We start from the raw sequence: 14,776 nt of genomic DNA on the forward strand, positions 1-14,776 counted from the left end.
TTATATAGAGAGTTCCAGGACAGCCAGAGCTGCATACTGAAGCTAGAGCTACATTCTGAGACCCCATCTCTCTCTCTCTTTTTTTTTTCCTTCTCGAGACAGGGATTCTCTGTGCAGCTTTGCGCCTTTCCTGGAACTCACTCTGTAGCCCACACTGACCTCGAACTCACAGAGATCTGCCTGACTCTGCTTCCCGAGTGCTGGAATTAAAGTCATGTGCCACCACTGCCTGTGGAGACCCTATCTCTTATTTTAAAAAAAAAATGCACTTTCCAATGGCAAGTGCTATTCAAATTGACAAAAATACATTTATTTTCAAGGTGTCATGGACTTCCTAATGAAGTAGGAGTATTCTTTTCATGAAATGTGACTTCATGCTTACTAGACCAATAGATTTTCATCTTGTCTTTATTCTCAATATAATCAAAACACTGAAATGTTTAAGTAGATGACTTAACAATTCACAAAAAGATGATGAAAACTAACCTCATATTACACAATAAAGGGTTAGATTTTTCAAGATGAATTACAAGTAATATTTAAGAATCTCAGTGTCTCTGTAGTTCCACCAAGATTATGTGGGTTCATGCAGATGGGGGAGGGGAAAGAAGACTCAAAGGCACCTTAAGAATAAATTTAGCCTTATGCAGCTGCAGGGATTCCAACCTCAAAGGACTGTAGCACTATCCCTTCGCCTAGGGCAGTTTTATGTACTCTCTATTTACAGTTTAGCCAGTTAATTTCTATACCTTCAAAGCAACCTAAAAGGAGCTCCCAGAGATAAAATGCCAAGTGCAAATTACTTCATTTCTCAGATACCACAGTTTTCTGGTTTCCTGAACCAAGTTTTGCATAGGCCTTTGATCCTTGGGAGACTCTTCTGATCCTTGACTCTCAGACAAGATTCATAGGGCCATAAGAGAAACAAAAGGCATGGTTAAACAAAGGAAGGATCAGGGCTAGGTGCTACACTTTGGAGCCAGCAGCCACATCCCAGCACTTGGGAGAGAGGCAAGCAGATCTCTGAGTTCTAGGCCAGCCTTGCCTACATAGTGAGTTCCAGGACAGCCAGGGCTACATAGTGAGACAAACAAACAAACAATAATTATTTTTTGTGGGGTGGGTGGGAGACACGAGACAGGGTTTCTCTGTGTAGGTCTGGAACTCACTCTATAGACCAAGCTGGCTTTGAATTCAGAGATACACCCGCTTTTGCCTCGTGAGTGCTGGAATTAAACACATGGGCCAACATCTCTTGGCTAAAAGGAATAATTTTTAGAAATGAAAAAAAAATCTGTTTCTGAAGAATAAATTCCCAACAGTTGGAGGAAAAAAGAGCCAAACAAGGAACCCAAGTGTGATGCTAAAATGCAACTTTACAAGCAAGAGGTAGAGGGCTCAGTGGTCAAGATCATGTATTGTTATGGACCCAAGTTTAGTTCCCAGCCCAGACACTTGAGTGGCTCAGAACTGCTTGTAACTCCAGCTCCAGGGAATCCAATACCCTCTTCTGGCCTCTATGGGCACTGTATTCTGTGCACATATCCCCCATGACATAACTTCAAAAAAAAAATTTTTTTTAATATTGAAAAAAAAATGCAGGTTTACAAGACTTATAGCAAAGTAGCAATATCAGTAAAGTAGTTTAGTTACTTTTCAGTCCCACCAGCCACTCCCCAAATAACCACAGAAACTTACTATTAATTATAAATGCTCGGCCGATAGCTTAAGCATGTTTTTAGCTAGTTCTTAGAACTTAAATTAGCCATTTCTATTCATCTATATGCTGCCCTGAGGCTCATTTACCTCATGTATTTACTTTCCTGCTGGCTCTGAGTCTTTTGGTGCCTCCTCTAACTCCATTCTTCTCCCCAGCATTCTCTCTGTCCTGAAAATCCTGCCTAGCCATTGGCTAATCAGCTCTTTATTAACAATGAGAGCAACACATCTTCACAGTGTACATAAGGGCTATTCCACAGCAAAGCAGTTTTATATTTCTACTTAAACAAATTTCTTGGTCCCTTTTTCTGGATAAATGCTTTTAAGTATTAAAGTGACTACAAATGAGCAAAAAGCCACTACAGTACTTACTATCCTCAAGGCTTTGAACCAGTTGGGATAATGCGGCAAAAGGAAAAGTTCATTGTGTAATGCTATCCCTAAACCTATTACTACCGTGACTATGGCTTCACTGAGTCTTTCAGAAAAGAGGATGGCTAGCCATGAAAATACAACAGGACTCATACTACTAGCTAAATTAATGTAGTCTGGTTTGGCTGGACTACTTTCTGGCAGAGCAAAGCCCCATCTGACCCCTCCCAAGAAAGCTAGGAAACTGGCTCCATAAGCCATCTGAGTAAGAGCTAGTATGGGGATATAAGACTTTGTTATGACCATGGTGAGGGGTGGAGCAATAAAGGGGATTAGCCCTGCAAGACTTATATATAATGCTGGCTTTGGGCTATCAGGTAGGTAAGTGATGGTGCTTGGTGTCCTGGGGGGAAGGACTGCTTCCTTCTGTTTTCTTTTAAAATTGCATGATGATGCATGATAGCATTGTATCTTCTTCATACACACTTGAAATGATGGGGAAAGCCAAGTCCTTGGAGGCAAAGGGAAAAGGTTCTGCTGAGGAGATGTCTTAGGAGAAAGTATATCTATTCTGCTGGTTCTGAGTTTCACTGTAAAAGGGTACTTCAGCATCTATAAAGGAGATAGAACCAGGAGATAAAATTCAAAATTAGAACATGTGGTACACAGATATACATGAAGGCAAAACCCCATATACATATAATAATTTTAGGGTTGGAGAGATGGCTCAGTGATTAAGAGCACTGACTGTTCTTCCAGAGGACCCAGGCTTGATTCCCCCCACCCCCACCCCACATAGACACATGGTGGCACACAACCAGCTGTAATTCTAGTTCCAAAGAGATCTGACACCCTCTTCTAGCTTCCACATGCACTACATGCAGTGGTACGCACACATACATATAGGCAACACAATTATACACACAAAAGAGAAACAGGTATTTAAGAGTCTTGGAACAGGCTGAGAATGATGTCATATTGGCCTTTACTCCTGTCTCCATTTAGAATGCTTTCCCTTCAGCTACCAACATGGCCATTCTTTTATTTCTGACCCTTTTATGTTATACAATCCTGTCTATTATTTTCTAGTAGAATTTATTCTTACTTGTATGTGGGGGTGTCCTCACAGGAAGCTTCAAGTCTTTTAGAACTGGAATAACTGGTTGTGAGCCACCCAGCATGGGTGCTGGGATCAAATTAAGGCCCCAGCAGTATGTGCAAGGCTGAGCCTATCTCTCCTGGTCCTGTCTATTCTTGATATTCCCCATTCTCCTTCCCTAATGGATAGTTCTCCACAGCAGTTACTACTTGACACAGTAAATATTTTACTTATTCTCCTCCCTCACTGGAATACATGAGGAATATATATGCTACTGCCCCAGCCAGACAGTTATTGAAAAATAGTGCTCAACCAACCTTTGAAGAGGCTCCAGAAAATTTCCGGATGAAGTGAAGCATACTGGTCTCTATTCAGAGTCTTGTTCCAGAAAATGCAGTTCTGATTAATATATTTTTACAGCTAAGTGGGACAGCTGAATTTGAGGCAAAGGTGCTATACAGAAAACAATATATCACTTAGTTGTCCGCATTTTACAAAGGTAAAAAATTTTTTTCTTGGGGCTGGAGAGATGGCTCAGAGGTTAAGAACACTAGCTGTTCTTCCAGAGGTCCTGAGTTCAATTCCCAGCACCCATTTGGTGGCTCACAACCATCTGTAATGAGATTTGGCTCCCTCTTCTGGCCTGCAGGGATACATGCAAACAGAACACTGTACACATAATAAATAAATCTTAAAAAAAATTTTTTTTCTCAAAGTAACATATTAAGGAAATCATAATTTTTTTTTCCTGATTATCTTAGTTTTGGCTGTCCAAAAAGAGCAATGTGCAGAAACTGAACATCTGGATTTAGTATACATCTCTACCACTTACTTAGGTGCTAGTTTTCTCATGTTTAAAACTGACGGTCAAAAGCTAGGCGGTAGTGGCACACTCCTTTAATCCCAGCACTTGGGAGGCAGAGCCAGGCGAATCTTTGAATCTTTGTGAATTCGAGTCCAGCCTGGTCTACACAGTGAGATCCAGGACAGGCTCCAAAGCTACACAGAGAAACCCTGCCTTGAAAAAAACCAAAACCAAATAAATAAATAAATAAACCTGCCTCGAAAAAAAGCCAAAACCAAATAAATAAATAAATGAATAAATAAATAAATAAATAAATAAATAAACCTGACAGTCATACCTTTTATTCCCGTTAACCTGTCTATCCTCTTTAGTTATTGTCTACGTCGGAGCTTAGGAATTTACACTTAAAATAATGATAGCAGCCACAAATACAGTAGCTTAGTTGTGAACAAAGTAACTACACGATTTCCATATATTAACTGTACACCTTTTGGAACTCTGTAACCACTGTAGCACGTGTTTTCGAATCTGGGAATATTTAAAGAAAGTGTTAGGCTGAAGCCCAGAGACGGCAGGTGATGTGGAGATTAAGGATAGAAAGCCCACGCTCCATCCGCAAATCTACGTGAAAACGATCAAATATGTCGCCGATGCAGCAACCACACTGAGAGCCTTAAGCCAACACTTTAGAGATAGGAGCGGAATTTAGACACAAGAATCCTTGAGATGTCTGGGCTGACAGTATATCTCTTATTTACCAGACCTTAGAGAGCCCCCCACAACCTCCTGCCCAAATACATACAGCCCTTATACATACTTGCCACCATCACGCGGCAGAAAAGTTGAACAAATCCAACCAGAAACAGAATCAGCACTTCCGGCGACTGGAATCACACAATCCCCGACTTCCTGGGGCCAGAAAAATGAGTCCGGGTGGGAACAGACAAGGAAACTACATGTTTTAGCAAGTTCCGACTCTCTTTCGGTTTTGGGTCGCTTCCCTCCCTCAGTTATTTTATGTTATTTTTATATGTGTGTGTTCGTGCATTTGAATGTATGTGCTCACTAAGACCAGAGTTTCGAATCTCCTACAGTATAGGTGCTGGGAGCTGAACTGGGTGGGGTTCTCTGTAAAAAGCAGTAAGCGCCTTTAACCATTGAGCAACCTCTGCGGCCCCGAGGGCTAGTCTAAAATTTAATTTTACTTGATGTCGAGTCTCTATGCCAGGATTCGTAAGCAGCAGAATATATCTAGCAGTTCAGGAACGTAGAGTACAATTTCTGAAACAATCCCATTAATGGTAGTGCAAGAAGGTAGGAGGAGACTTGGAGTTGGGCCGATGTTATTTGGCCGAATTCGTATCTACGGAACTTCATTTTTTTTTAAAAAAGACAAGATATCACTTAGATGTGTTACTCTGCTGGCCTAGAACGCTTAACTTTGCAAAATACAACAGGGTTGAGTTGACTGGACACATCTTCCTTTTTTTTGCATTTGAGTCCTACTACTTATTTGGGCAGAGGTGGAGAGACGATTCTGTTTTGCCTCCATTCTCTTTACTATTATTACCTAGAAATTACATTGAGGAATACAGAGGGCTAGGAACAAAATTCACAATGAATTAAGGTGTGGCGTTAGGGCTTTCGGCTTGGAGGTCATTCAGGAAGTCACATCATTTTTTTTTTAACTTATCCACTGTGTGATTTAGTGATTTAGTGTAACTGCCTCCCGTCTGCGATCAGCCGCCCGAAATACAGGTACTAAACAATCTGAGAGTTCTTGGGTCTTTGTGCAAAAAGCTGAAAACAAATAGGAGCTCACTTACATAGGGGCCCACTGTGGTAGTAAAACTTGCAGGAGAGTTAGCTTCTATAATGAGAGACGCGGGTGGCTGCCGAGGCTTTCACATTTATTTCCTTCTCTGGTCTGGTTGTACTGACTCTTCCTGTCGTGCAATACCCAATGGAGTGCTAATAGACCCAAGAGTCTGTTAGCAAAGACCGGCTGGACCAGAATTCCAACCTGCGCCGCGGTGGCTCCGTGACGCCTGCAATACCCAAGAACTACAACTCCCGGCGGGTAGCGCGCACGACACCACTGCGCATGCTTCTAGTGCTGGGGTCTATGGCACGCCGAGGGCTGGATTCTCAACGACGCGCCCACGTGAAAGGAGGAGCGAAAGGTGTGCAGGGGTTGGAAAGAAGCTCTTCCGTAACTGGTTTGCTAATTCTGGTAGTTGGCGAAGAATCTGGCTTACAAGTGAGGTGTGAGAAGGTGAAGAAAGAACGGGCGGGGAAGAACTAGTACAAATATACCCACCCACATTCACGTGCTCCCAGGCCGGAGTCCCGGCAGGGAGCTTTCAGGGGAACTGCTGAATTCGGCTGGTCCCTGCCTCACGAACGGCGCGAGAACAGGCGAAAGGCTTTGCGGAAGGGAGAGCCAGCCAGCCCGGTATCGCGCTGAAGGGCGCCGGGGGCGGGGCAGGGAATAACCGCTGTTGGAGCGGCTCAACGTTTACAGAGCGAGCCGCGGGCGCCCGTGCAGTCACCGGAGCATGGGCTTGCGCTTGCGCGTGCGCCTTTGCGAGTGGGCGTGTGGGAGGCGGGCCGGAGTGGCAGGGGGCGGGCCCGACTGGTTGTCGCCCCTCCTCCGCCCGCTCTGCCCCCTCCTGTGCCTTGTGGGCCGGGCAGCCATTTTGGGAAGAGCTTTGTTATGGTTGTGGGCTAGTCACCTCTGCTGGTCGGAGAAGCTGGGGACGCGTTCTTAGACGTCGCGACTCGTCCTGGACCGTAGCCCCGCCACTGCCGGGTGAGTGCGAGTTCTGGACATTGAGCAGAAGTGCACCTCGAGTCGTCCCGGCACCGGCTCTGCCGGCTGCCCGACTGGCCGTCTATGAAAACTAGTTGGAAGAAGGTCTTGCACAGGTGGTTGGGTGTAGGTCCGCCTTGGGTGGACGAGAGGAACTGGGAGTCGTCTCGTTGGAACGTCCCCCTCCCCCCAGCGGGAGGAGCCTTGCACACTAGCGTCGCCGCGGCAGTTCCAGAGCGCTCCGACTTCAACTTCGGGGTCGGAAACGCTCACCTGCGGCTCGGGCTCCTTTCCAAGAGTTCCGGCTTGGTGGTGGTTGAGTGACTTCGTTTACTCGTTTCTTTCCCTGTCCTTGAAAATAAGAGCCGAAGGCTTCTGTCTTCCAGTTAAGAGAAACTTAACGAGGAGAAAGTCGTGTAAGTCAAATGTGGGATATCTGGGGGAAAGGGAACTTTCACTCCCGGAGTCTGGGTTCTCCGGGATAGTGAGACTTTTTCCCTCAGATTGTCTTATCAGCGAGCTACCAAACTCGGTCCCATTGGGAAAGAGGATTGATTGGTCTTGAAATGGCTTAACTAGTCATTTTTTATTCCATGCTAAATCTCCCAACCCATAAAATTAAAACACTGAATCTAAAATGGCTGTAGCCTGGGGAAGTACCAATAAAATAACATTTCGGTTGTTTTTCCCTGTTGGACGTTAACTGACCCTCTTTTCAATTGGGCTCTTTGGAGAGGGTAGGTGAAAACAAAGGTGAGGCTCAGGAAGTTTATTTCAGAAGTTTACATAAGAATGGGTGCGGTTTTTTGTTTTTGTTGTTTGGTAGTGGCGAATGGTACTGAACTTGTGCTCTTCTTCCAGTTTTGTTTGCTGCTTTTGTGCTCTGAAGTTGGCTTGTGTGTTGAAGAATTTCATTTTGATATTTCTTGCTTACTCGGAGAACCTGAAGTTAGTAGTGGTTCATGTTTTTTGTTTAGTAATAATCCGCTTTTCTCTGTAAATTTCATAAAATACTGAGTGTTGGATCTCAGGAGACCGAAATTTGTAGTTTGTTGGAGATCTCATGTTTTTTTCAGGTCCTTTTCACCTCAGATTCCATGAAGTTTGGGTATTTATAAAATAACAATTTTGCAAGTGAGATAAAGAAATAAAAAGAAAAATTTTCAAGTGAAAACATCTTCAGAAGTGGAATGCCAGGTGGTTGTGCCTTAAAAAAAAAAAAAGCAACCTTTTTGTTTGCTTAAAACAAGCAAAACCCCACACAGCCAGAAGTGTAACAGAAACAGCAAATTTTAGTTTTTGGAAAGGTGTGATTGAGTTGTAGCTGTTATCTATTCAAAAGATAAAATAGAATGCTAATTGTGAATGGATCTTTAAAATCCATTCACAAAATTAACTTATCTTTCATAGAGTTGGTTTCAATTACTTTCATACCTTCTTTTAAATAGGAAGGTTTTTGTCTGTTCTTCTAGGGATTTTTTATTTTATTTCAAGTGTATGGGTATTGTGCCTGCATGTATGTCTGAGTACAGTGTACATGTACATGCAGGGCCTACTGAGGTCAGAAGAGGGCATTGGATCCCCTAGAACTGGAGTCAGGGACAGTTGTGAGCTGCCTTGTGGGTGCTGGAAATCAAACCTGGGTGCTCTGAAGAGCAGCAAGTGCTCTTAATCATCACTTCAGCCCCAAGATTCTTTATTTTTCTTTTGTTGGTCTTCTAAGAAAATCATGTAAAGTTCTTTTCAGAAATTACAAGTTAATTGCTTTCTGTTTGACATTATTACTTAGAGTATTTGAGAGACCTTACTTTAAATTTACTTTTTTACTGAGGGTTCTCAAAATGACTTGTGTTTGTTTGTCTAAACATTCTTTCAGTTGATTACGGATAATGTGCTTTCAGAGTTCTTGAAATTGGGGAGAGGATATGTGAAGGAAGCCTTTATTTTGAATTAATTTAACAATTCGGGGTTTGTTGTTTGTTTTTAAGATTTATTTATTTATTATGTATACAGTGTTCTGTCTGCATATATGGCCTGCAGGCCAGTAGAGGGAACCAGCTCTCATTATAGATGGTTGTGAGCCACCATGTAGTTGCTGGGAATCGAACTCAGGACCCTTGGAAGAGCATCCAGAGCTCTTCTGTCTGAGCCATCTCTCCGGCCCCTAGTTTAACAATTCTTATCCTTGATTGTTTAAAATCTTAGTTGAAGAGTTGGGTACATTCAACCATTTGTGCATGATAAGAAATCTTGGAATGTATTTGTGTGTGTGTGTGTGTGTGTGTACGTATGTCCTTTTTTTTTTTTTTTTTGGGACAGAGTCTCACTGTGTAGAGCAATGGTTCTCAACCTTCCTAATGCTTCAGTAATTACTAATTACTAAATTGTGCAGTACTTCTAATCCAGTGCCTCATGTTGTGGTGAGCCCCAACCATAAAATTATTTTGTTACTGCTTCATAACTGTAATTTTGCTGCTGTTAGGAGTCATAATGTAAATATCTGATGTGCGACCCTTGTGGGGTTTGTGATCCACAGGTTGAGAACCACTGCTGTAGAGCCATGCTTGCCTGGAACACATAGAGATCCACCTGCTTCTTCTACCTTTCCAGTGCTGGAATTAAAGTATGCACCACCACACCTGGCTACTTTTTATTTTCAATGTTGGGGATTGATTCCAGAGTCTAGTGCATGTTGCAAGCATGCTATCACTGTGCTATATACCACCAGCCTATAATTTATTTATTTTTATTATTTAATATGCATAAGTGTTTTTGCTGTAGTGTGTATGTGTATCACATGTATGTCTAGTGTCCTCAGAGGTCTAAGGATTGGAGTTACAGTCAGTTTTGAGCTACCATGTGGGTTCTTGGAATTGAACCCAGGTTCTCTGCAAGAACAAGTACTCTTAACCACTGAACCAGATCTCTAACCCCTATAATTTATTTATCACTTTTCTTTTTTTCTTTTCTTTTCTTTTTTTTTTTTTTTTTTTTTTTTTTGGTTTTTCGAGACAGGGTTTCTCCTCTGTGTAGCTTTGTGCCTTTCCTGGAACTCACTTAGTAGCCCAGGCTGGCCTCAAACGCACAGAGATCCTCCTGGCTCTGCCTCCCGAGTGCTGGGATTAAAGGCGTGTGCCACCACCGCCCGGCCTTTTTTTTTTTTTTTTTAAGATTTGTTTATTATGTATACAGTGTTCTGCCTGCATGCCAGAAGAGGGTGTCAGATCTCATTACAGTTGGTTGTGAGCCACCATGTGGTTGCTGGGAATTGAACTCAGGACCTCTGCAAGAACAGCCAGTGCTCTTAACCTCTGAGCCATCTCTCCAGCTCCCCCTCCCCTTTTTTTTAAATAATTGACTTTATTTTATGTGCATTAGTGTTTTGCCTGTGTGTATGTCTGTGTGAGGGTCCCCTGGAACTGGAGATACAGACAGTTGTGAGCTGCCATGTAGGTGCTGGGAATTGAACCCAGGTCCTCTGGAAAAGCAGTGAGTGCTCTTAATTGCTAAGCCATCTTTCCAGCCCCTGTTTATCATTTTTCAAGACTGGGTTTCTCTGTATAGTCCTGACAGTTCTGGAATTTGCTCTTTAAACCACTGACCTCAAACTCAGAGATCCACCTGCCTCTGCTTTCCAAGTGCTAAGATTAAAGTTGTGTGCCACCACTGCTCAGCTCTGTATAGTTTTAAATTCTCATTTAAAGATAAAACACAATTCTTAATCATCTTTCAGAAGATAGCATATCATAATTTTATGGTTTAAGGCTAATGTGCCAGGGAGAGGCTGTTGCCCAGAAAAAAAAAAATTTTTTTTTCTTTTGAGACAGGGTCTCACTGTGTAGCTCTGGCTGCCCTGAAACTCACTCGGTAGACCTGGCTGGCCTTACAGAGATCTACCTGCCTCTGCCTCCCAAGGGCTAGGATCAAAGGTGTGTGCCACCGTGCCCAGCTCAAAGTGCTTCCTATTTATTAACTTAATTACTTTGTGACTGTATTGTGGGGTTGTTTTTTACCTACGTGGTGTTGAGGATTGACTGAACTGAGTGCCTCGTGGATGTTAAGCAAGCACTCTTATACTAATTGTATCCCTTACGATGGGACTAGTTCTCACTAAATTGCCATGGCAGGCCTTGGACTGTGAACCTCCTGCCTTGCCTCCTCCCAAGTAGTTATGATTGTATGTGTACAAAATCATGCCTTGCTGAGCAGATTTTTTTTTTCTTTTTCTTTTTTGGTTTTTCAAGACAGGGTTTCTCTGTGTAGCTTTGGTGCCTTTCCTGGAACTCACTTGGTAGTCCAGGTTGGCCTCGAACTCACAGAGATCCTCCTGGCTCTGCCTCCCGAGTGCTGGGATTAAAGGCATGCGCCACCACCACCCAGCGAGCAGATGTTTTTTATTCTTACTTTGTAGTTGAGAAAAATGAGCCTAAGACTCATTTGGCTACTAGACAGTTGAGGCCCCAAAAACCTGAGTGAACTGTCGTGGTGCTTGACTTGCTGCCTTTAACTGGGGTGTCTTTGTTGTGATCTTGTTGTTTGAGGTTTTTTGTTCTGTTGTGTTTTGTTTTGAGACCTGGTCTCACTCTGTAGTCCTGGTTGGCCTGGAATTTGTTGGGTAGGCATAGTTGGTGTCAAACTCAACAGAGATTTGCCTGCTTCTGCCTCCCTAGTGCTTGAGTTAAAGTACATCTGACCTTAGTTGGTTTTTTGTTGTTGTTGTTGTTGCAATGATGAAAGTTGAACTGCCTTTAAACATGATGGAGGTTGACTGCCTTTAAACATGAAAGTTAAACTGTTGTAACATTAAGGGACATGAGCATTTTAAGGCATCCTAACAAAAATGGTTTATAGAAAAGGCAAATTTAGGGTAGACAAGATAGCTCAGTTGGGTAGCTACCAAGCCTGAGAGGACCTGAGCTTGATCCCTGGGATCTGTGTGATTGTTAGGAGAACCGACTCCAGTAAATTGTCCTTTGACCTCCACACGCATGCTGTGTAATAAAAAAGAGAAAAGAAAGGAAATTTGAGCTGGGGAGATGGCTCAGGGCATAAAGTACTTGCGTCACAAGCATGAGGACTTGGATTTGTAATACCGGAACTCATGTGAAAGCATTTCTAGTCTGTTGTCCAGTATTCCTACAAGGGAATGGAAAACACAAGGAGAATCCCTGAAGTACAGGGATCTAGTAGCCTGGCATATGCAGCAGCAAATGAGACCCTGTCTCAGACAAGGTAGAAGACATGGACTAACATTGGAGATTATCCTCTTAATGAGAACAGCCAACCTCATTTGCCTTGTTATTAAGACTATAAAGGCTAAATCACTGAAATGAAAAAAAAATTGAACATGAGGTTGACTGTATTTTAAATTTGTCTTAAAATCCCGTATTTGTTCTTAAAAATTTAAATTTTCATTTACTTTCTTGGAATCTGTAGGTACACTTACAGAATAATATCTTTTTAAATCCTTTTTCTTTTAAGATTTTTATTTGCATGTTTGTGTGAGTGTATGGAATATGAGTGCCTTTGGAGACCAGAAGAGGATTTCAGATCCTTTGGAACTGGAGTTAATAGGGAATTATGAGCTCGCTCATGTGAGTACTGGAAACCAAGCTCCATTAATAAATTTTTTTTTTTTTTTTTTTTTTTTTTTTTGGTTTTTCGAGACAGAGTTTCTCTGTGTAGCTTTGCGCCTTTCCTGGGACTCACTTGGTAGCCCAGGCTGGCCTCGAACTCACAGAGATCCGCCTGGCTCTGCCTCCCGAGTGCTGGGATTAAAGGCGTGCGCCACCACCGCCCGGCTAATAAATATTTTTAACAAGTGTTGAAAGGAAAAAGATTATTCATTGAACTCCTTTTTATTTATTTTATTTGTTTGATTTTTTTGTTCTCAAGACAGGGTTTCACTATGTAGCCCTGGCTGTTCTGGAACTCACAATGTGGACCAGGCTCAAGAGATACCTCTGCCTCCCAAATGCTGAGTGCTAAGATTACAGATATATGCCACCACCACCTGCTTTTAGTATTCTTGAAACAGGGTCTTACTATGTAACTCTGGTTGTCCTGGAACTTACTATGCAGACCATGCTGACCTCAAACTCAGAGATCCACCTACCTCTGCCTCCCAAGTGCTGGAATTAAAGACATGTGCCACTACACCTTGTGCATTGGACTCTAAAAAAATTTTTCGTATTTATTTGTGTATGTGCATTTGTATGGGCATATACATGCCTTGGCACATATGTTGAGGCCAGAGAACAACTTTTGAGAGTCAGTTCTTTCCTTCTAGCATGTGGATCCAAGGATGGAACTCAGAATGTTGGTCTTGACAGCAGATTCCTTTATCCGCTGAGCCATCCTGGCCCTATGTCCCATTGTTACAGCACATAAAGTCTGTAAGGGGGTAGAGAGTTGGCTCAGCAGTTAAAAGCACTTACTACTCTTGAAGAGGACCCAGTTTGAATTCCTAGCATCCACATGGTAGCTCACAATCTTCTCCAGTCTCAGGGCATTGAGCTACATCTCTTTTTGAGAAGAGATTTTTTTTTGTTTGTTTTTTGGTTTTTCAAGTCAGGGTTTCTCTGTGTAGTCTACGCTCTCCTGGAACTTGCTTTGTAGTCCGGGCTGGACTCGAACTCAGAGATCTCACTAACCCATAGTATTTATTTTGTCTCTGCCATTGTAGCCCCTTTTATATTGGTTTTTCATGAATCTTGCTGGGAGAGAATGCTTAAGCCACTGTGTGCATGAATATGCATACCCAGGCTGTGCCAGTGAGCTACAAAGAAGTAAAAACTATTTAGAATTCATTCCTTTGGCAGCTGGTTGCATTGCTAGCTCAGGCAGTTTCCTAAGCCCGCTCTTCTGTGTTGCAACCATTGCATTGGTTTCAACTGCTTTAGCTTCAGTTGTTGTTTTATATATTTGCCAAATCAAAGTCTCCTAATTTTCTGAACTGTGGTGGTAGTTTGATAAAATCCTGGTTAAGTTACCTAAATGTGGTTTTATTTCATTTTGGCAAAGGATCTTGATTTGTACAATTTGCTTTCTCTGGTATATTTTATTATTTCTATTTATGGTAGTCTCAATACAACATGAAGTTGAAAGCTTTTGTGTGTGTGTTGTTTATTGTTTTTGAGATAGGGTCTCTGTAGGCTTGGCTGTCTTGGAGCTCACAAAGATCTGCCTCTTGAGTACTAGGATCAAAGGCTGCCCCACCACCCTAGCAAGTTTTGTTGTTGTTATTGTTGTTGTTTTGCCATGTTTCATTTTTTTTGAGACAGGGTTTCTCTGTGTAGCCAGGCTGGCCTGGAACTTACAGAGATCTGCCTGACTCTGCCTCCCAAGTGCTGGGACTAAAGGCATGTACTAGCACTGCCCAGCTGGTTATCTTTTAAAAACATGATGGCATTTTCATATGTTTATCATTGTACTTTGGTTATATTTGGCCTTTGTACCCTCCTTTATCCCCTCCTACTAATCATCTGCTGTGGATATCGCTCTGTATGCTGTGAATGTGTTGCTCTGATTTGGTTGATAAAATGCTGATTGGCCAGTAGCCAGGCAAGAAGTATAGTATAGGCAGGATAAGCAGAGAAGAGAATGCTGGAAAGAGGAAGGCTGAGTCAGGAGTCGCCAGCCAGACACAGAGGAAGCAAGATGTAAAAGTACCGGTAAGCCATAAGCCACGTGGCAACTTATAGATTAATAAAAATGAGTTAATTTAAGATATAAGAACTAAATAGCAAGCGTGCCAAAAAGCAAGATGTAAAAGTACCGGTAAGCCATAAGCCACGTGGCAACTTATAGATTAATAAAAATGAGTTAATTTAAAATATAAGAACTAAATAGCAAGCGTGCCACGGCCATACAGTTTGTAATATAAGTCTCTGTGTGTTTACTTGGGTCTGAGTGGCTGCGGCCCGAGCAAGACTGGAGAAAACTTCAGCTACAATCATCCCTTCCCAAA

The 14,776-nt window shown here is 42.4% G+C and overlaps 2 protein-coding genes across 11 annotated transcripts in view; one reads left to right on the forward strand and one right to left on the reverse strand.

Moving 5' to 3' along the window:
• Positions 1-259: 259 nt before the first annotated feature.
• On the reverse strand, positions 260-6,532 carry Tmem69 (transmembrane protein 69). 5 transcript variants are annotated; one of them, XM_059254776.1, is made up of 4 exons: positions 5,822-6,532; positions 4,813-4,900; positions 3,508-3,643; positions 260-2,703 (listed from the first exon to the last, which is right to left on the reverse strand). In XM_059254776.1, exons 3-4 carry the CDS (start codon positions 3,547-3,549, stop codon positions 2,002-2,004), a joined length of 744 nt encoding a protein of 247 aa, XP_059110759.1. In that variant the 5' UTR covers positions 3,550-3,643; positions 4,813-4,900; positions 5,822-6,532; the 3' UTR covers positions 260-2,001. The 5 variants fall into 5 exon arrangements, with proteins under 5 accessions (XP_059110759.1, XP_059110758.1, XP_059110762.1 ...); XM_059254775.1 differs by having other exon boundaries at positions 4,813-4,904; XM_059254779.1 differs by having other exon boundaries at positions 3,508-4,900.
• The window catches only part of Gpbp1l1 (GC-rich promoter binding protein 1 like 1), a 58,046-nt gene continuing 49,336 nt past the window's right edge, over positions 6,067-14,776 (forward strand). For 2 of the 6 annotated variants that reach the window (XM_059254769.1, XM_059254774.1), the window contains exon 1: positions 6,572-6,807. The gene's annotated coding sequence lies outside the window, so the exon portion shown is untranslated. Of the gene's footprint in view, positions 6,271-6,571; positions 6,808-6,922; positions 7,224-14,776 lie in introns of those variants that run through there. The other 4 variants (XM_059254772.1, XM_059254770.1, XM_059254773.1 and 1 more) reach the window with 4 other exon arrangements.

Source organism: Peromyscus eremicus, chromosome 2, assembly GCF_949786415.1.
Source record: "Peromyscus eremicus chromosome 2, PerEre_H2_v1, whole genome shotgun sequence".
Taxonomy (NCBI): Eukaryota; Metazoa; Chordata; class Mammalia; order Rodentia; family Cricetidae; genus Peromyscus; species Peromyscus eremicus.

Excerpts from the sequence above, each read along its gene's own strand:
- Tmem69 (XM_059254776.1), bottom strand. The coding sequence starts at position 3,549 with ATGCTTCACTTCATCCGGAAATTTTCTGGAGCCTCTTCAAAG. Across the intron at positions 2,704-3,507 it reads TTTCTGGAGCCTCTTCAAAG|ATGCTGAAGTACCCTTTTAC; the intron begins GTTGGTTGAGCA and ends TCTCCTTTATAG.